Below are 22,260 nucleotides of genomic sequence, written 5' to 3'. Positions count from 1 at the left end.
CCGCTTCCCATTCATTTGTACAGGTAAGCCTCGCCCTAGATTTTGACCCACTTAGGTCAGGCTAACCCTAACCATTATAACTAAATGGAGGGCGGGCTTTCTGTTACACGGGCCCTCAGTTTCATTACACTGGGAACCAAACACTTCAGTACAGGCGAGGAGATGAGAGGTACATTAATTGTCTTGACAGGACTGGTATAAATACCGACAAACCGGAAAGCCACAGGATATAGCCGTCCACTTCTAACATCTCAAGCGTGAAGGCATACACCAAATACAATGTCTGGGCGATCAAGAGGCTACTACAAATGGGGGCAAATGTCCAAATGTAGGTGCATCAAACCATGGAACTATTACTTCCATATTAGTCCATTAACCAGACGCCTGATTTTCAGCCACTGGTACCAAAAAGGGACGAATTCTCATAGTGATTTTTAGTAAGGCCTATGTCTCTAGTGTCCAAATATGTGTGATAGCCTTCTCATACTGCCATACTGGTAGCTTTTTGTGTGCTATCACACTTATGACACCACCGAGATTAGGCCATGAGCCAAAGAAAGACTACGTCGTAGATATGAATGCAGATTTAGAAAGGACCAGTGCCCATCTATACAGCTTTCTTATTCTTTTATTCATATTCAGCACACCATGTAAGGCGCGACAGGTTCAACTTTAATCCACGATCCTTCCCAAAGCTGCTGACAAAGCTAGCTTTTCAGTGGCGGATTTAGGGGAGGGGGTGTCTGAAAAAATTACGCCAATGGTCCACTTATAAAATAAGAATTTAACTAGCTGAATCATAGTTCTAAACTGTACCAAATGACACCTTTCGCTCTTTAAAATGCCAAAAAATCTTGGGGCCCTTCAGCAGGCCCCGAACCCCATGCCATGGGAGAGGAGGGCGTGGGTCGGCTTCACATCCGCAGCCTGTTATTCCTAAAAACCGGACACCCCCTTAAAATAACCCTGTAACCTCCCTGGCTCCTGTCCTTACTTCCATGCTACTATGAAACCACCACAACATATTTCGTCAATTCCTCCATTTAAAAGGATTTCAAATTTCTTGCAACAAACTGCAATGTACCAGTACTAATGCTACAGGGTTACCACTTAATATGGAATATTATTTTTTGGCGAGTAAATTTTCCACAAAATATTTATTTTCTCTCTAACTACTTTACATCCAAATCTGAGGTGTCACTCCCTGAGTAGCCAGGTGTGTTTCCTAATTACCATACAACTCTCGAAACAATTGATGCGTGCAGTTGCATTTTCTGTGGTCAGAAATGTGAGGGGTGGTCTTTTCGGCAATTTCTGCCCTTGTATAAAAACGCATGGGTTTGGTCAATCTTTGGAGTGTGTTTAGAGAAGCAACAAAGGGATCGCACTGAAACTTGACAGGTACCTTATTGAAGATATGGTTCGACAGCTAAGCAAAGCAGCTTACTATGGGACTCTTGCTCTCAGAGAAAATGTCCAGAAACGGACAGCCATTGCCAGGTAATTCAATATTTATCAAGAACCGTTTGTAAAGTCCTCCAAAGAAATGCTGCAACAGGGGCACCTGCTCCAATACCTCGACCAGGGTGTCCGCGTATCACACCAAGAAGACAGGATCGCCTTCTCCTTAGAGGACGCCGTGCTGGTCGTACAAATGCAACCAGTGTCCTCAGAAAAGAGAGGCAGAATGTCATTCAAACGCCCGTTTCAAGGTCAATCGTGAACAAGAGATTACTGCAAGCCGGTTATTTTGCACGAAGGGCAGTAGGGAAACCACTGTTAACAGCAGGTCATATACAGCGACGCCTGCAATGGGCTGGGGACCACGTGCGTTTGGAGCCAAAACACTGGAATCACGTCGTTTTCAGTAATGAGGCCACATATGGATCTTTTAGGGTTGATGGTCGAATCCGTGTCCACCGACGTGTACGAGGGACATAAAACGATGGTTGTGTACTACCTAGGGTGCAAGCAGGGGGTTGTAACGTCTCTGTTTGAGGAGAATTTCATGTCGGTGCCCAGAACCAGTTGGTTTTTGTAAGAGGCAACCTCAGCCAGGATTCCTACAGAGACATTCTACAGCAAACGATGCTTCGATTGGTAAGAGCCATCTTCAAGAACAACTTTGTGTACCAAGACGACTGCACAACCCCACATCGAGGCCGCAGAATCACTGTTTTTCTTCAAAACCAATGGGTTCAGCAACTGCCCTGGCCTGCAAACTCTCCAGATATGAACCTAATTGAAAATCTTTGGGCAAAAGTAACTCACAGAATTAATAGCTATGGTCATTGGCCGGTAAATAGTGATGAACTGCGACAGGCAAATATCACTGCGTGGAATGATATCCCCATCCAAACTCTAAAAAACGTGTTACAGGGTATGCCATGTAGGAAGAGGGAGCTGCAAGCGGCTGCTGGAGGTCATACCCGCAATTACTGGCTTTTCATGATTTACTGTAGTGAGTTCTTTGACTGTGTAACATATCACTGTCCGGAGTTAATCATTTACTTAAATATCTTAGCTTAAAGTTAATACTGACATTAAACTGTTGATGTGGTTTTCTGGGGGTGTTCCTTTCTTTTGAATGGCATCTTATGTCAGATTTGATATCATTGACCAAAATATCTCACAACAGAAGATTGGATGTTTTTATTACTCAGTGGCATACTTTTTTAATGACTCAAGCCAAAAAAATTTAATCAGTACTCAAAAATAACAATGATAAAAAATATTCCATATTAAGTAGCAACCCTGTATGTACCAAAAGCAAAAGAAAAAGCCTTACCCAGCAGTGCAAGAGACGACTCTGGAAATGTTTCATCCTGTTGGTAACACAAGATTACCGTTCCCCACGAACCTTTAATTCCACCTTCAATAAATAATAGAAGAATAGCAATCCCTAGTACAACCCAACCTCTGTAAATAACGGGAGACAACATTGTCGTGTGCATGTGATGTCGTGTGTTCATCCCCAGTGTCCTCTCAGCACGTGTCTTCTCAGTTCTGTCTAACTTAATTGAACAGAAATGACATGTCCTTGATAGGAATAAGAACCCGCCAAGACTGACAGCCGACTCTTCATTTAGGCCTACTTGTATGTGCGACTGAAACGTTTTTCTTTCATGTATAATCAGGCGTGGATTCACACCGTCTTGATCCGCGTCCGTAAGCCGGCGGGAATTTTTCAAGAGTAAAGAATGATGACAGCCTTCTGAGTTTTGAAATGGAGATGTACCTTCATTATTAGCACGTGTTAGAAAAATCTTCTATTAATTATGATCTCCATTAATGTTAAGTAATGAATATTTATTTTGTCATGATCCAAATCATGGTGGTAGTGTTTTAATAGTTGACAAACAGGGGAGAAAGCATGCACTCTCCTTTCATCTTAAATCTCCCCTGCAACCTCATTCAATGATTTAATAGAGTCCGAGATGCTTTGTGAAATAAACTGTACCATATAGTACTTTCAAGCTGCAATATATATTCAATCATTTGGTCTAACGAGCTTCAGGTAGCTGAACTTGACTTTTAAATATAGTAGTAGTATCGGGGAGGGGGGGGGGGATAGGGCGGGGGGGGGGGGTTAAGTGTCACATTGTGCACGATTTATTAACAGTGGTTTTGTGCATGGTAGTAAGTTAATGTTAAAGGGATAACAACTGTTCGTATGAGATTCACATTTCACCATAAATAGGCCTACCCCCATTGTTAACAACTAATAGAAATATAATCAATTATCGTAGCTAGGCCTATGTGTTAACATTATTGTTAAACTTGGACATTATTACGATATTTTAACACCTGAGCAAATAACACTGCATGTACTCACATAAACATAAAGGTAACACATGTGAATACAATTAGGGGCTTAGGGCCTACATGTTTTTATATATATAGGGCCTATATTTAGGCCTACTGGAAATATTATCGATCGTTAGGGGCCTATAAAAAATATTTTTAAACCCCTGTTAAAAGGCATATTTTAAAAAATTCAAATCTACAACATCATATTTGAACATTATAATAAACATTAAGATAACATTTGTGAAAAAACATTTACATGATGGTTTTAAAACATTGTTGTGTTCGGTGGATTAACCCGATCAATAGGGATTTGTGGCGCGTGGAAACTCTAAAAACTTTGACCTAATTTTCTCGACTGAAATCGAGGTCTATTTCCCAAAATGGCGGCGTCCATGAACATGAATCTTGATTGGTAAGTCCCGTCATTCACTTCAGTTCTATACGTCCCGATGACAGCCAACAGTAACCAGAATTCTCAGAAAACAGGGATATTAATAATCACATTTATTTGAATCCGCAGAGAACATTAAATGGACAAAATGCCGATGCATTCCTTTGTTTGGTTGTACGTTTCCCACCCTTTAACTCTTTCTTTGACCTACTTTCCACAGTCGGGTTTTGCGTTGAAAAAGACGAAGGTTTTAATCTGTGTTGTCTCGTTATTGTCTGTGGAATTAGACATCATATCACTGATATCAAGCTGTCACTTTAATCCAAGTGTCAGGAATATCTCCTAGGGGGTTGGGATCGGGATTTTGTCAGTTTTCGGCCTTGCATACTACTCTAGGTACTTGAGTCTCATGTGTTAGCACTCCTAGACAAGTTGTTTTAAGATATGCACAATGTCATATATGTAGACGCATGAAAGGTGTAAGTGCATAAAACTAAAAAGTGACCCCAGATAGCTCGTCCACAGCAATTTGGGGGTACTCACATCTCATCCTCGCTCACCTCCACCGCCTCAAAGTGGCCACTCCTGAAAAGGAAGCGGGTCTTGCCATCAACAGTGCTCTGAACACTTCATCCGGTCAGATCAAGGCAAAATAGTTTGCAGTTTGGTAGATATGCTACTTGTCTATAATTTTACAGGTATATACACCTGTATTTTTCATGTGTTTACACATCCTTCCGATCACAAACCATAAATAGGTGTGCTAATTAATAAAGACATGAAACTTCATACCAATGTCCCAAGCAGTAGTAGTAATGACATGAAAGTTTCAGTTTGTATTATTGTAACACATTTTATATAAGGATACTGGCTTTAACATTTACATTACCTCCAAGGCATTTATATCTAACTAAATTTTATGCACAAGTTTGTATATTGCTTAATTCCTATTGACACTTGATTATTAAAAAAATTCTTATTATGATAATATATGCTGTTCTTGACTTCTTTTTTCCTCAGGTAGAACATGGCAGCAACTATGAGCTCGAATTTAAAGAGGACACTGGTAGACCAAGATCCCGATTATGATGAAATTGTTGATTCTCAAAGCAAGAGGAGGAGGGTGATAGAAAAAGATGGTAGTTATATCTGATGCTCTGGATTGATCCAGTTCTGATTCTTTTCAAATCTTTTTGGCAGCATGGAATACATTTTTGGTTTCAAGTTTAAACAAGTCTTTTTTTTATGACACAGTACGGGGTGATGAAGTTTTTCCCCACTTTTTGCCATTGTCGGACAAAGAATGGTTTTCTGGGTAAGTACCTAATAAATAAATTAAAAAAAGACTGAAATTGTCAGAAAAGCAGCATCTCATAATTTTTATTAATTTTCTCCATTTTCAGCAAAAGATGCAACAGTCCACAGAATTGAGGCTATAATTCAGAGTCAATTTTCCCAGGAGTTTAAAAACAAGGAGGCTGAGGCTGAAGAAATTGACAGGGTAAGCACACCATGGGGTCCATTTGTTAATTAGTATTGGTAGTTTTTCAGTCTTACATATAACATATGGTTTTATTAGTATATAGAAATATCATGTTTAATACAATTTTAGTATTTACTGTAATTAAATTTAAGATTAACACTGCTATGTTATTAATGCACAGACCCCTCCATTCATTCATTAGTATTGGTTATTTTCAGTCTTACATATAACAAATGGTTTTATAAAATACCTTGGTTAATATGTTTAGAATTATATAGATACGTATTGTAATTGGAATTTACTTTAACTATACTTTTTTGGTCAGATTAACTTGCTTTGTTGTAAAGTATTGTTTGTTTTAGTTTGAATTGTTTCATAGTTTGATCTAAGGGTGCTTTCCCAGAGATTTAGATCGATCTAAAGATTAAGATTTAGATCGACCTAACTCCTTGGGTTCAGGCTAAATTGCAGTCAGCCGAGCGGGCACCATAGTTAATTACCCCCTTACAGCTTTTAGTAAGCGGGACAGACGCTTAATCCGGCCAAGCTGACAGTAATCTAGTGAGACTCCCCACAGGGATAGATCGATCTAAAAATCTATGGAAATGGGGTGTAATTTGTTCTGGTCTTTAACTTCCAGAGGCTTCAACAGACACGGACAATGTTGGATAGACTGAGAGCATGCATAGTGGCCAGTTACTATAGCAACGCTGGGTCGTCACAGGTAAAGAGGCTGTGTTAATGGTAAACGTAATGGTCCTTTTAAAGTAAAAGAGTTGGTGTTTATACAGGACTCTGATTTGTCCCCTGCTGATGACTTGAAGTTGAAGGTCGTCAATACGTAGGTCACATTTTGTACCACTGAGGGTAATATGGGTTGCCATAAATTTAGTTTGTAAGCTGGGGATATAAGTTTGGCTTGAGATCCCATAATCCTGTGCTCTCTCATTTATTACATTAAATGTCATCTTAGTTCTTGTGAAAGATGAAATGAAGTTTAGAAAATGTTGACAAAGAAAAAGATGAGATTTATCACACCATTGACTTATTTTAAGGAATCTTATTTTTCTGGGCTAAGCATTTCATTACTTGTCATTATACAAGAAGATTAAGCCCAATATTTATTATTGGTGTGCGTCATTAGACCAAAATTTATGCTTAATTATTATTATTTACATACCATTATTGTATATCATTAAATCAAATCACAGTCCTCATGTTAACAAGTTTGGTAAACAAAATCCAATACTTCACCATTACATCTAACTATCCATTACATACTTACAGTCCAAGTCAGAGCCAGCAATGCCTTCTATCCATCCTACTGTGAAAAAGCATTTGGGGAAAACGGTGAAGAATACAGAGGTGATTGGTCAGTCAGAACTAGGTCCAGGTCAGGGGTCACATGCTCAAGAAAGGGGTCAAGTTGGATTGAAGGAGCAGAGTTCTGGGAGCAGTGTGTCTGGGAAGAGTGAGAGAAGAGAGGTACAGGTCATCACAACTTGTTTAAAGAAGAACAAATGTTTAAAGGATAATATTTGTTAGCAGGAAACATGTCATGTATTTTGATCGTTTTATATTTTAAGATGGTGTCTGCATTGCAATTTTTCAAGCGTTTCAGAATACTTAGAATGAACAAGGTTTCAAGATCTACATTTTTACTTGATATGGGCTGATATGGAATTGATATGGAATGCTTCTGTTGTTAGAACAGTGATGTTTTGAAGATGCAAAAAATGTAAATGTTTACAAAGTTGTGCTGAACAAAACACTGCCTGTGTAGTGTATGTGATTTTTGTCTCTGATACTGACTTGTTCTTGTAGAATCATTTTCATTTGTCTGATATTATTTTCACCCAGACACAGTGTTCTCAAGCAGCCCCTGCTGTTTCACCCTCCAGGGGAGGAAGATTTAAGATAAAAAAGAGAATCGTTGTGGGAAATGTGTCCAAGTACGTGGTTACTGTAGTCATGGCAACCTAAGTCTTACAGGCAGATATTTTGCCTTAGTCATATGATATGGCTTTCATCAAATTTATAATTAAATAAATTTGCTTCAGCCATAGTATAATATTTTTAATATTTGATGAAAAGTTTGTATGCAAGCATTTTCTTCTTGCTTTATTGTTTTTTCAAAAAATGCAGAATAATTTTATTGCCTTACAAATTCAAAATATTGCACTGGGTTATATGATAAATTTTTTGTCCCTTTTTTCTTCAGCAGAAAGTTAAATATTTGACAATAATCTTGAAGATACATATAAACCTATTTTACAATTATTTTCAGATATATTCCTTTTGAAAAGCGAGATGAGAATGACCACGCGACGCACAAATGGATGGTATACGTCAGAGGGTCTAAGGAGGAGCCGCACATTGATGGTTTTGTAAAGAAAGTGCGCTTTTTTCTTCACCCCAGTTACAGACCTAATGACTTGGTGGAAGTTAGGTGAGATGAAGTCTCAGTGATCAAAACACCTTACTGATCTATTCCAGAATTCTGTATTTAATGTCCATGACCCTTGGATTTAATGAAGTTCCCCAGGGGTCCAGAGTGTAATCAATAAACTAATTTAAATTAAATCACATCATACACGCCCAGGCACGCAATAGCTAGCACATATCATCCCTGGGCTCCGTATCTCGAAAGGTTCGCTATGTTGCGCACGTGCGCAAGTGTCTCGATTCCATAACCGATTCTATTTCGAGATACGGGGCCATGGAATTGAGACACTTGCGCACGTGCACAACATAGCGAACCTTTCAAGATACGGAGCCCTGATCTATTTATATCTTCTTTATTGCTAGCAACGCCAACTGCAAGTTTAGTGATTAATACTTGGCCAATTAATACAGTCTTTATTCACACACACACACACACTATTCCTGGCATATTTTTTTATTTTCTTCTAGTCAGCCTCCATTTCACCTGACGCGGAGGGGGTGGGGGGAGTTCCCCATCAGAGTCCAGCTTCACTTTAGGGATCAGCGCAATAAAAGCGTGGACATCATTCATCAGTTGAAGGTGAGTGACTGGGTCAGTTCTGTCTTTACGGATAAGTTATGCCTTGTTGGTGGAGGGGAATCACAGAAAAAACAGATTTTTTTTTTTTTTTTGCAATATTAAGGTCTGACATGCAGTGTATGCCTTTAATATCTGTGAAATTTGCTTCAAAACAAAGAAAAAAGGTTTATTTACTTTCGTCACAGTTCTTAATACAAAGAAAGATAAAATGTGTATTATTGGTAGCATGTATCTGAATTGAAATTTTACTTAAAGGCCCATATGAATTTCACATTCCCAAACTTTTCCAAATTGTGGATTTTATGTGTTTAAGCACTATAAAGTGATGACCAGTGAGTACTTGATACTTGTTGAGGACCCTGGAAATTTTTTCATCAAAAATTGTATTGAGTCCCTTAAAGCTCTATTTGAAGCCTGTTGGAAGATAACGACTGCCTCTGTTTACTTCTAGCTGGACAGGACTTACACTGGCTTGCAGACTTTGGGAGCTGAAACAGTAAGTTGTTTTTACATATTATAAGTGATCTTCTTTGTTTAAGTCTGAAAGCATTATTAGAAATCTGTGCCTTTTTTGTACAGACTCTTTCATCTCCCCTTTCTATTATCAGGAAAAAAGTAGATTGTTGCATGTTGGAAAAGCATTTATTTGATGAAAAGTATACTATCTGAGTATGAAAATATCCCAAAGTCATAGTGTTTATAAACTGCAAAGCCACTGAAGTTTCAGAATTAAAAACAATTCAATTCCTCAAATAAAAGGACATGATGTTTAGTCTAGTATTTTTTTTCTGAGGTGTACAGGAAGACATAAAGATCTAAACATTACAGGAATTATATCAAAACCAATTAATTAGGTCTTGGTATAAAACCTCAAATTCTATGAAAATCGACTAATAGCATAATAAACATATCATCTTAACTTTAAGGTTGTAGATGTCGATCTAGAAAAAGCAGAGAGTATAGTCCCTGTTGCAAAAACAGCTGCTGCGACATTGACAACATCAGCATCACCAGTAGCAGAAAGCGTAACAAACCATACAGAATTCCAGATGAAAAGAACAGAAGAAAGTACTTCTAAGCTAAAATCTAGCTCAGACACTGCTAAAGTGAAAACTGCTGGAGATAAATTTAATCAAGTTGTCACTCCAGTGAAAAAGAATGGTTTGGTTCAGAATGCCATGAGTAGTACTGAAAGCAATACGCCCACTAAAAACTTTTCTGACCCTGTTTGCCAATTACAGATGAAGAAAATAGACAACTCTCATTCAGGTCATCAGGAGAAGCTTGGGGTCGGCACAGCCCCTCGCGATAACTCTAAAAGTCCTGTGGGAAAAACAAAATGTGATTCACTTAAAACTGACAATTTGGGAGGAAGCAATTCTCCAGGACTAAAAGCTGCAGCTGCATTACCTTTGATGGGATCAGCCCCAATAGACACCAAAGCTAAAAACACCTTGGCATCTGTGGTAACACAGGAGAATTTACCAGTGATAAATAGCAATACAGATCAAATACTAATGACTAAATTGCCACCAGGTAAACAAACTCCAGTGAAAGTGAAACTCCCTGCAGCAGACAGCAAAGTGTCGGCAGCTGGCTCAAGTAATGTCTACGTCAGGTGTGTTGATGCCCAGGGCAAAGTCTACCTCATTCCGCAACATTTATTGGTCAAAAGCACACCAGGGGGCGCCACAGCCCCACAGGGTGCAGCCATACCTCAGGGGAAAGTCCTACAATTGAATTCAGGTTCGGATGTCTTGTTGGGAGGCAGACTGAGTCCCAAAGGTCAAGGTCAGATGCTGTCACTTGGCCAAGGTCAAGGCTCCCAGCCAATTGTATTTTTGCAAAACAGTGCACTTGTGCAGGGGAATCCATCTCCTGTACTGCAACAATCTCCTACAAAATTAGGTCGATCTGTTTCAGGGCAGAATACTGGAGTGGCGAAAACGGCATCCAGTGGTGCTGTAAACTCAGCCACAAGCCTTTTAGGAAAAAGCTTCACAATCTCAGGGACAAGAATAGGTGGACTGAATAACTCCTCAAACCAAGCTGTCACTGCTGCCGTTACATCTCTTCTTAGGTCGCCTCAGAAAGTAGGTCAAGGTCAGCAGGCACAAGTGGGAATTCAAGTTCAGGGTCAGATTATAAATTCAGGTCAAGGTCAGGTGTCAATATTGAAGCCTGGGTCTGTGCTGAAAGGCATTGTGAAAGGCACCCCCTCACCCAGTTTCTCCCCTGGGAGAGCTGTGTTGATACAAGGGGGCACTCCACAGACACAGAGATCAGGGAGTACCACCCCAGGGGCATCACCCCAGAGACCCACCTCAGCCCAGGGGGTGTATATCAAGTCAGAACCCGGCAGTCCCAGGGGTGGCACTCCAGTTAATTTAGTCTCTCTTCCTGGGTCATCTCGTAGCAGTCCTGCCAGGTCACATCCAGGAACTCCCGTTCACCTCCTGGGGAGGGCTGGAACCCCTGTTAACACCCCTGGATCAATAATCCCCGGGCATGGTAGCCCCACTGGAGGGATAAGTGTGACCATAAAGCAGGAACCAGGGGCCCTCTCTGCTGCACAGCTGGGCATAAGTGCCCTCACTGGGTCAAACCCCCCTCAGATGGAGCCTGTGCAGTTTGTGGACCCAGGGGTGGCACCCCAGAATCTAGCAGGAGGCCAGAAGGTCCACCACCTTGTATTATCTCAGGGGATAAAGCAAGAGAGTGCTGTTGGTCAGGTGCTCAGTAATTCTGCTCAGTTGACTGTCGTCCAGAATGCCTCGAGTTCTGACTCAGAACCCCGTGCCAGTGACTTGGGCATCCCCACACAAAAGGTCACTTTGGGGACATCGGTTTCTGGTAATTCTGGTGGTCAGGTAGGACATTGGACAGTGGTCAAGAGTTCAGTTGGGAGGAAAGAAAACCCTGCAGCTTCTGCTCTGTCTCAACCAGGTATGTTTATTGTCAATCCCCCCCTTGCCCCTATGTGTGTGTGTGTGTGTGTGTGTTTTTTAAGTTCAATGTTATTTTCTTTTTTGTTATTTTAACATGTGTTAATTAGTGAAGTGAGAAAAAAATGTTTGCCTGCTGTTTTCATCACTTCTTAAATTGAAATGTTTTATTAAGTTGCTGATTTTTAAGAATTAAAAAATAAGAAAAACAAGTTTAATCATAAGTCACCAACTGTTAAAATTGTTATTTGTTAATACCAGAGCCTTAAGGTGCTTATTCTTTTTGCAGCCCAGAACACCATGATTAAAGATATCAATGTGGCAGTTACCTCACCTACTGTGGCAGTGACTGCCTCCTCTCCAGCTGTGTCATCTGCCTCAACTTCAACAGTCTCTCAAAATATAGTCACCATGATTGGAGGACAGCCATTTTTGGTGATCAACCAACAGGGCGGCGCCACCAGCACCTCTGGCACCAGTGCGCCACTTATGTTGGTGCCGGCGGTGCTGGGGAAAAATGTGCAGCAGTTTAATGTTGCCACAGGTAAGGTGAAGGATAAAAGGCTGAGAGAAGAATCTGACAGATTGTAGCTGTCAAATGTGGTTTGATATTTTATATTTATTTTAAAAAAGAGAGAGAAAATAAAATTTTCAATGTCAAAATGGGTTTGAATTAGCTTAAGTTCCACTCTGAAGTCCAACCAGTCTAAACCGTCTGTTTAAAATTAGAACAATTATTTTAGGGAATAGTAAGCAACCATCTGCAAAGTTGACACATGGCGCCACCTATGTGGTTGGATCAGCCAATGAAAAACATTTGTCAGAATCCAAGAGCATTATGTCCAAGAAAAACTCATTGGTAGCTGAGGACTCGAGGACAACGGAAAATGTAGACATTGAGAGAGTAATCAGGTATAAATATTTATAATACAGCCTAGGCTAGTACTCAAGTAGTTAAAATTTACCTGTGGCTGTGAATGTGGATGTTTTACTTTGTACAGTGGCAACATGGAAGTTTGTTGACAGGGCCTCAATGTAAAATGCATAAGTCTCTCACTCTGTCCTCTCTCTCTCTCTCATGCTCTTTACTTAAAACACACACACACACAAACACACACACACACCTTATTCTCTTTCTCTCTCTCTCAACCTTCACTTAACCAATATGACAATTGATTATTTGATTTTTCTTTGCCAGTTTATCGGATATGGAGGACATGGAGTGTCTTGTGAAAACCTTGGTGAAACAACACCCCCTGGTGGCAACATACACAGGTAAAACACATTAAAAATATTCAGCATGACTATTAGATTGCAGAAGAAATGCAGATTTACTCCTAATAGTGTCAGCTCTTGAAATTGCCCAAGCCAAAATTATTGTTTGTTTTGTCACTCTGGAATGGGTCTTTCTCAAAAGGTTGGCTTTGTCTGAAATGTTAAGCCAGTTCTGTGAAAGATATTAAGTATATATTTGAAAATGATGTAGGAATTAAATTTGTGATGTGATGTAAGGGTGCTGTCTTAGAGGAGTTTGTCTTGTTTCAGCAGCCTCTGGTGAGGAGAATGATTCTCCACCCATTCACAGGCACTTGCATCCTTACTGTGCAAAGACAAAGGAAGATTTCTTCAAGTGGAATATCGGAAAAAGGAGGGCAGCTGAGGTGAGAAATTTTCTGCAGTGGTTGACATAAAATGAATGAATAAGATAAGAATCATGTTTGGTTTTTAACATATTACAAATTAAATATGTGTAGTATTAGTACTCAGTGGTTTACCTCTCTCTCTCTCACACACATAATCTATAGATAAAAACCAATAGTTTTGTGACTAGTAAGGATCATAATTGCTATAGCGTATGAGTATTGTGTACTTAAATATTCTTCTTCAGTATATGACATTAGATGAATGAATAACTTGTATTTTATTATTGTGTATTTTAATATTTTCACATCTCCAGTGGCAGAGAGCCTGCTGGGTAAGAAGAAAGATGAAAACACTGCTAGTGTGGAAAGAAGAGTTTAAAGGAGAGAAACTGTGGAGTACCAAGCAGATTATGTTGTGGTGCAGATATCATTGTTATACTCCAATTCTTCAAGGTCAGTATTAAAATTACTAAGTGTTTAAGTGTGCTAAAAGTTTAACAATTGATACCCAACTTTTGAAAACAAAGCACCCGTTCAGATTATTAAGAAAAGTAGATGAAAAGTAAAAGGACAAAAAAAAAAAAAATTATGCATCCTTTTGTTAAGATAAAAATTATGAATGAAATAGTAAATCTCCTGTTATAGTTTAAAGTACAAGTTGAAAAGATATAGATTAAATATATACTCTCTCTCACACACACACACACACACAGAGAGAGAGGGAGAGAGAGAGAGAGAGAGAGAGAGAGAGAGACAGACAGACACATTTGTAACAAAGAGTGACATGGATGAAACATTTTCTGTTATAATTGCTTCAGAATCAAGACAGTTGGTATTTCCCAGTCTCTACCACTCCGGACAGAAGTTTAGCAGTTACACAGGTTCCAAAGATATGATGGAAAAAATAGACACCCTCATTGCCAAGAGAGGAACACAGGAAGAGGAAGATGTAGTTATAGATGTTCTTCATGGTGAGATTTTCTGGCAAGAAATAAGATATCATTCTCACAAATGGTTGTAGGAGCTATCAGTTTTGTTACAGATTTTTATCATATTGAGAAAGATTGATTGTCAAAAATGAATTTGTAACCAAAAAATTAAAGATAGGACATGGTTTGTAAAAATGACCAAGAGTTTTTAAGTCAGTTATACAGATAATGTAAAAGATCTAAGTTTTCTTTAAAAAAAAAACAGTGTCAAAGGTGATTCATGATCATATTAGCTTTAACTGAGAACTTACACATAATATGTTTGAATATTTGAATACCAGTTTAACACCCTTCGTGTACTTTAGTTTTAAGGACTTTCTAATTGTACCACCAGCGTTAGCGCTGGCGGTACACATGGTTTCGGTCCCGTCCGGATCGTTCTGCCGTTAGCGCTGGCGGTACACATGGTTTCGGTCCCGTCCGGATCGTTCTGCCGGCTCCGCCGGCTCCGTTGGCTCCGCCGGCTCCGCCGGACGGCTACCGTTACCGCTTCTCCTCCTAGACGGTAAGGGCCCCCATACCCATCTCATGTATTTAGGTCACCTATAATCTCAACTCGTTCCATGTAAAATTTGGGCTTTGTCGATATTGGGGTCTGGGTGTGGCACTCATTGCAATGCACCCTTGTCTAAAAATGGCAAAATTAAATGCTAGTTATCTGCCCTACGGAAGGAGTTATGGGAAAAATTTCTATAGACGGCTTTCCAAAAGTCATATGTGTAGATTTCAAATATACCCTTGGATTTGACCTTTGACCTCTACTTCAAGTTCAAATGGGCCAAAATTTTCAAAAAAATGAATTTTTTTACGAAAAAAATTTTTTTTGCCCTGTTATTCAGACACCACACAGACTTAACCAATAATATTATTGGAAAGTGTTACCCTTCAGGTCATCTTTCTTCTCCATGAATTTGGGGTCAATCGGTGCATCTTCACGGGAGTAGCGGCCATAAGATACCGAAACTGAAAACTGTCTCTAATTCGGGAACCGTTAATGCTAGAGACCCATTCTTTTTTGCATTTTGTAGAGCATGTAAAGCCCAACACTGAAGGTGGTCTCGGTTTTTTTGTATTCCATACGGTTTTCGAGTTACGCTCTATCAAAAAGTACATATAGAGTCTTTTCCACGAAATCGTGAGCATGCGCAGTTCGCGCCATTTTGTGCGGGACTGTTTCTCAGGGGGAAAGGGTAGAAGGCACTGAGCAGAAGGGGCCTTCGGTACTTTTGTAGTATACCCCTCACCCTGTAACTTTCTGTAACTTTCACTTTTCAAACAGTTTTTTACATTTTATTGTTTATCTATGTCAAAGCTGTTGAAATAAAATGCTTTTGTAATTACCTGTGGACTTTTTATTAGTGTTAATCACGTTTAATCCAGCCCATTGAAATACAAAGTTAGAATCTTCAATTTACACCCGAAGTCAATAACTTGCCGCATTTTCGTTGGCTAACTCTAAGGTAATTTTATGTGAACAAGTAGCTCATAATAATTTCACAGAGGAAACCCAAGTATACAATGTATCAATCCTATGTTCACATAAAATAAGGTAGAGTTAGCCAACAAAAACGCAGCAAGTTATTAACTGCGGTTACATTGTAAATTTTCACATTGTATTTCAATGGGGTGGATTAAACGTGATTAAAACTAATAAAAAGACCACAGGTAATTACAAAAACATTTTATTTCAACAGCTTTGACATAGGTGCAAAAGACACTGTAAAAAATGTTTGAAAAATGAAGGTTTCAGGAAGTTACAGGGTGGGGGGGTATACTTCAAAAGTACCGAATGTCCTATCTTTGCTGTCGATGAGGTAAGTTTTTAGTTCTTTCATTGAAAAGTCATCAGGTACTTCTGCTTAATTTCTATTCCAACTGCTCCCATGAATGTGTTTTCGAAAAAATCAAGTGATAACATGTTACGAAACTTTGAAAATTCAGATCGAAATGAGCACTCCTCGATATGGCGTCCGTCGTGTACACTCCACACTTTCCCCCTGAAACTTCAAATCCCGCAAAATCTCGCGTTCCCACGGATAATTTAGCGGAAGACACGTGACCGTGGAAAAGACTCTATTGGTGGTAAAAGCAAAATGTGCAGTACGGTAATGGATAATAAATTTTGAACTCTGGAAAAATAAAACATAAGGCTTGGCAAAGCAGACAACTTGTGTTCAAAAATGACATTATTTCATCAAATTTGAACTTCTGAAACTTCAGAGCACCTCCTATTTCAAGAATTTTGACCAAAATGACATTTTCTTTATTTTAATTAATTTTTTCTATACGAAATTTAAGGCACATTATGGTAACTCCAAAATTATAACATCTAGTCCCTTATATCTCCAAAACTGGCAGAGATAGGTCCATAGTTACTATTGAAGTTGAATAGGAAGTCATATACTGGCAATCTTACTATTACCTTGAAATTGACCTTTGACCTACTTTTCACCATGAACTGAACTTTGCAAATTTTTCTTCCCTTTTATCTCCAAAACTGGCAGAGATAGGTCCATAGTTACTATTGAACTTGAAAAGGAAGTCATATACTGGCAATCTAAATGTGACCTTAAAATTGACCTTTGACCTACTTTACACCATGAACTGAATTTTGCAAATTTTGCTTTCCTTTTATCTCCAAAACTGGCAGAGATAGGCCCGTAGTTACTATTGAACTTGAATAGGAAGTCATATACTGGCAATCTATATGTGACATTAAAATTGACCTTTGACCTACTTTTCACCATGAACTGAATTTTGCAAATTTTGCTTTCCTTTTATCTCCAAAACTGGCAGAGATAGGTCCATAGTTACTATTGAAGTTGAATAGGAAGTCATATACTGGCAATCTAAATGTGACCTTAAAATTGACCTTTGACCTACTTTTCACCATAAACTGAACTTTGCAAAATTTGCTTCCCTTTTATCTCCAAAACTGGCAGAGATAGGTCCATAGTTACTATTGAACTTGAATAGGAAGTCATATACTGGCAATCTATATGTGACCTTAAAATTGACCTTTGACCTACTTTTCACCATGAACTGAACTTTGCAAATTTTTCTTCCCTTTTATCTCCAAAACTGGCAGAGATAGGTCCATAGTTACTATTGAACTTGAATAGGAAGTCATATACTGGCAATCTAAATGTGACCTTAAAATTGACCTTTGACCTACTTTACACCATGAACTGAATTTTGCAAATTTTGCTTTCCTTTTATCTCCAAAACTGGCTGAGATAGGTCCGTAGTTACTATTGAACTTGAATAGGAAGTCATATACTGGCAATCTAAATGTGACCTTAAAATTGACCTTTGACCTACTTTTCACCATGAACTGAACTTTGCAAACTTTTCTTCCCTTTAATCTCCAAAACTGGCAGAGATAGGTCCATAGTTACTATTGAACTTGAAAAGGAAGTCATATACTGGCAATCTAAATGTGACCTTAAAATTGACCTTTGACCTACTTTACACCATGAACTGAATTTTGCAAATTTTGCTTCCCTTTTATCTCCAAAACTGGATGAGATAGGTCCATAGTTACTATTGAACTTGAATAGGAAGTCATATACTGGCAATCTAAATGTGACCTTAAAATTGACCTTTGACCTACTTTACACCATGAACTGAATTTTGCAAATTTTGCTTTCCTTTTATCTCCAAAACTGGCTGAGATAGGTCCGTAGTTACTATTGAACTTGAATAGGAAGTCATATACTGGCATTATAAATGTGACATTAAAATTGACCTTTGTCCTACTTTTCACCATAAACTGAACTTTGCAAATTTTGCTTCCCTTTTATCTCCAAAACTGGCAGAGATAGGTCCATAGTTACTATTGAACTTGAATAGAAAGTCATATACTGGCAATCTAAATGTGACCTTGAAATTGACCTTTGACCTACTTTTCACCATGAACTGAATTTTGCAAATTTTGCTTCCCTTTTATCTCCAAAACTGGCTGAGATAGGTCCATAGTTACTATTGAAGTTGAATAGGAAGTCCTATACTGGCAATCTAAGTGTGACCTTGAAAATGACCTTTGACCTACTTATTATCATGAACTGAACTCTGCTAATTTCTTTCTCTTTTAACTTCAAACTTGACAGAGATAGGTCCATAGTTACTCTTGACCTTGAATAGGAAGTCATATACTGGCAATTTACTGTGACCTTGAAATTGACCCTTGACCTACCTTACGAAGAACTTAAATTTGATTGTACCATATATATATTTTGCAATAGTTTAAAAATTCTTGTTGATTGCATTTTTACAGCTTGTCAAGCACAAAACTGGTGGCTGTGTCCCTTATTTTGTGTATGTGGGGGTCTATACGAATGCGCTTGCTCCAGCTGGTGGTACAATATTTGGAGGCGGTATCGCCTCTCTGATCCTCTAGTTCTAATTATCTTCCTCCGCCTTAAACACTTACAGATGTGTACACCTGTTCCAACAAATCCGATGTCAAGGAGGAGTCTCCAGTGAAAAAAGATCCATTACTACATACCCTTCCCATCAGTCCAGCTGCTGAGTTTGTGCACGAGACAGCGCGGGAAGTAAGTTTAAATCTACGAGCAGTTGCTACTCGTACTTGAAGTAAGACATGCATAGAATTTTGTACATGATTGAAGAAATGTTAGTATTGTTATTGCTCAAACATTTCCATTGCCACTAATTTCTGAACAAATATTTAAAATTATTTTTTCAAGGTGTAACATATTTAGTTACAAAATATTTTCTGAAATGCACCTAACTCACCTTTTGTGAACTTGTTGGGAGTTGGAAATTTGAAAATACTGTGACATTTTTTTGGTTATCCAACATGGCAATTTTGACAGTGGTGTGACATGGCTACTGTTATTCCAGATTGGCATATGTTATCAGCCAGTTGAAGTTTGGCGTGACACTCAAGCTAACGTTCTGGAGGATATGATTCTCTCTGTGAGTTTTCTAGAGATGAATGTCAAAAATTTGATAATGATTTGTTTATCAGCAAAGAATTGGATATAAATTGAAGGACACTGGAGTTATCTTAAAGATAATTATTTTGAGAAATCTACACTTAAAAGCTGTCTACTTCTTAAAAAGTTTTTAAAAAAATACAGAAATGGTAATTTATTACCAGTTACTCATATAATTTCCTTTCCTTACCAGGCAGTAAAATGTTTAGCAGACGACATAATCAGAGGAGCATTTTCATTGGCTAGTCAAAGTAGGGGGTGAGTTTCAGTTTGGGGTATTTTCAAATAATGAAAACTTTTTTCTTCCATTGTTAACAGGTTTCATTTTATAAATAGTAAAATATGAATTAAAAGAAACTTTTCAATAATGTAGAAATATTTTTTTATTTTTATAATGTTAACATGGCAACCAGTTCAGAACTCAGAGAGATATCATTACTAATTTTTGTAGAGTTTTCTTTGATATAAAGTACAGGAAGGAGTGTGTAGAAATTAACTTGATACTGATGTAGTATTATATGATGATAATACTTATATTATTATATTTACAGATTCCCAGAAGAACTTACTCCTATAGACATTTACAGGTCAATTGAAGCACAAAAGAAATGTGATTTCCTCACCAATAAACATCTTGGAATTGATAGAAATGAAGCACTTGGATTGTCCAACATGTCTGACTCAGTGTCAAGATGACTTGGTCAGTTGCAGAAGCAGAGGAGAGGAAGTTTATTCTCAGGGACTTTATTATTTATTTGTTTCTTTTGTCACATCCTAATATAGATCTAAGACCAGTAGTTGCTCTTTTGTTAATGTTTGGATTTTTCTCTGAATTATTTTACACTTGAGGAATTGCGAGATCTGTAAGATAGTGACTGCTCTTTCAAATCAAGATCAGATTAAGAGGCTCCACTCTGCATGCCTTGAGGACTGTTTCACAAAGGAAAAATAAGTGGAATTATATCCATATTTGGCATTTATTGTATTCAGTGAGATTTGTATTTCAAGGCAAATACAGCGGTGTTTGACTTGGAGCAAGGTGGTTATATTTCTGAAAAAAAAAAGGAAATATGTATTTTTGTATTTGTTCATGGTACTAAAACATGCTGTAAAAAAAACTAAAACTAGAATGAACTGAATTAGGTATATGTATTTTAAAAAGGGTCGTATGGTTTGATTTAAATTGAAGAGTGCAGGAATGTTTAAGAACGTGCACACGTGTGCCTATGAAAGTGCATGCCCACATCTGTCTTACATGAGGAGCTTCAGATAAAATATGGAAAGTACTACCTGATGCTAAAGGGTTAGGTCAAGGAATTTTAAAAGCACCTGAACTGTGGCCTTAGAGGGTGAATTTATAACATTTGCATACACCAAATATCTGTTTGGTCTAATTTATTACACTTAATAATCGAAATATGTCCTAAGGATGAACTATTTGATATTTATTATGTTTGTTTATAATTATTGTTGTTTTTTTGCTGTGTGAGATGGTTTTGCATATTGAAACTGTCATTGTAAATGACAGCACTAGATGTTTGTTTCTGAAAGGTGGTCAAACGTAATGATTGGTTTAAAATGATAGACTTTGTTAATGTTAAAAATAATAAACTATTTAAATACATAGGTGAAATGTCTCGCTTGTTCTCTGATTGTTCGACTGTTCTTAAATACTGACATACTGATCATACTGAAATACTGATTTTGTTATTTGAAGGTTCCGTTAAAACCTGCTGCCCTAGGCAAGCCATTACAGAAAAAGACATTTTTGCGTATTTTAAAAAGTATCATTTCTTGAAATGCGCCAACAAACAGTGTGCCAATTTCACCCCCCCCCCCCCCCCCCCCCCATCCAAATTTTTTAAAGAATCGTGTGCTGTAACTTGGGAGTTACCTCCCCCATCTCCCTCCCTCTCTCTCTCTCTCTCTCTCTCTCTCTCTCACACACACACACACACACACACACAGAGAGAGAGAGAGAAAGAGAGAGTTCACGTTGACATTTCGACCGGAGTGACGTGGATCAGAATGATTCTAAAACGCCCCATAACCTGGGTGTTTCAAATTATTCGTCTCTGACGCAAGTAAACTGTCAACTTGCGGCGGACTCCGAGAAAAAAAACATCTTGTACATACACATATATTTGTCAATAGCTTTAACACACGAAACTCATCTGGTTCATTCTGGAGATTGTTTCCGTATTGGCTGCATAACGCTAGTGATAGCGGCAACGAAGGTTTTCTAGCAAAAACGTGATTCACTGGAATTGGGACAGGGGCACCCTGAGCTTCAGAGATAACTTGCCACTAACCTCTTCACTATAGCCTATCTTCATCGTGTCAAGTTACCTCTGACCACATTCGATAGCCCCCGCCGCCCGCCAATCAAATTTAAAGCCCGCACTCAATGACTCATTGAACGATCTAGCCAATGAACGCGAACGAGTCAAAGCGCGCTTTGTTCAAATCCGGACCAATCAAAGATAAGGCTGAATATCAGGGACTTGCCGTAACCTGTGGGCAGCACGCAAAATACATCATCCCTCAGTAGATAATGATGTAGGGTCTTAAACTGCTCTGGTTTCAATTCCGATATCCTCATATTTTGCAAATAATCAAGAGATAACTTAACACATTATTTTACGTAGTGACTCGTAGGAGACGCCATGCTTTCTTTGTGTACGGTTTTGCACTCGGAACTACTCGGATGTCTCCGCACTCGACAATAACTTTGTTGTTAGTATGGAGCTTGCGGAATCAGCCGAGGATTGCCGATTGACGGTCAACCAATCAGCGTTTTCACCAAACTTTGGTGAAAAATTTTGAATCATGGATTCGATTGGCTTATCTAAACTAGGTCAAACTATTTTCGTCAGAGGTAACTTGACACGATGAAGATAGGCTATAGTGAAGAGGTTAGTGGCAAGTTATCTCTGAAGCTCAGGGTGGACAGGGGGCGCCACTGCACGAACAGCTATGCAACAATTCTCGTGTATCTGGAATTGGTTCAAAA

At 38.5% G+C, this 22,260-nt stretch overlaps 1 protein-coding gene across 5 annotated transcripts; it reads left to right on the top strand.

Moving 5' to 3' along the window:
* The first annotated feature begins 4,133 nt into the window (after nucleotides 1–4,133).
* On the top strand, nucleotides 4,134–20,871 carry LOC106173456 (YEATS domain-containing protein 2). 5 transcript variants are annotated; one of them, XM_013554594.2, is made up of 20 exons: nucleotides 4,134–4,222; nucleotides 5,222–5,340; nucleotides 5,605–5,702; nucleotides 6,325–6,408; nucleotides 6,972–7,169; nucleotides 7,545–7,636; nucleotides 7,972–8,133; nucleotides 8,598–8,709; nucleotides 9,161–9,205; nucleotides 9,636–11,655; nucleotides 11,944–12,198; nucleotides 12,398–12,566; nucleotides 12,853–12,929; nucleotides 13,203–13,315; nucleotides 13,612–13,750; nucleotides 14,116–14,268; nucleotides 18,721–18,842; nucleotides 19,153–19,227; nucleotides 19,441–19,505; nucleotides 19,799–20,871. In XM_013554594.2, the coding sequence occupies exons 2-20, from the start codon at nucleotides 5,229–5,231 to the stop codon at nucleotides 19,941–19,943; spliced, it is 4,236 nt and encodes a 1,411-aa protein (XP_013410048.2). In that variant the 5' UTR covers nucleotides 4,134–4,222; nucleotides 5,222–5,228; the 3' UTR covers nucleotides 19,944–20,871. The 5 variants fall into 5 exon arrangements, with proteins under 5 accessions (XP_013410048.2, XP_013410047.2, XP_086873909.1 ...); XM_013554593.2 differs by having other exon boundaries at nucleotides 13,200–13,315; XM_087017782.1 differs by lacking the exon at nucleotides 4,134–4,222 and adding an exon at nucleotides 4,239–4,899 and having other exon boundaries at nucleotides 13,200–13,315.
* Nucleotides 20,872–22,260: the final 1,389 nt, after the last annotated feature.

Source organism: Lingula anatina, chromosome 7, assembly GCF_051362555.1.
Source record: "Lingula anatina isolate TDL-2025a chromosome 7, LinAna3.0, whole genome shotgun sequence".
Taxonomy (NCBI): Eukaryota; Metazoa; Brachiopoda; class Lingulata; order Lingulida; family Lingulidae; genus Lingula; species Lingula anatina.
Note: the sequence above shows the minus strand (reverse complement) of the source record. Positions and strands in the feature narration are given on the sequence as shown.

Coding starts and splice junctions, on each gene's coding strand:
- LOC106173456 (XM_013554593.2), top strand. CDS start 5,229: ATGGCAGCAACTATGAGCTCGAATTTAAAGAGGACACTGGTAGACCAA. Junction 12,930..13,199: donor CCTGGTGGCAACATACACAG/GTAAAACACATT, acceptor GTCTTGTTTCAG/CAGCCTCTGGTGAGGAGAAT. Junction 19,506..19,798: donor TTGGCTAGTCAAAGTAGGGG/GTGAGTTTCAGT, acceptor TTATATTTACAG/ATTCCCAGAAGAACTTACTC.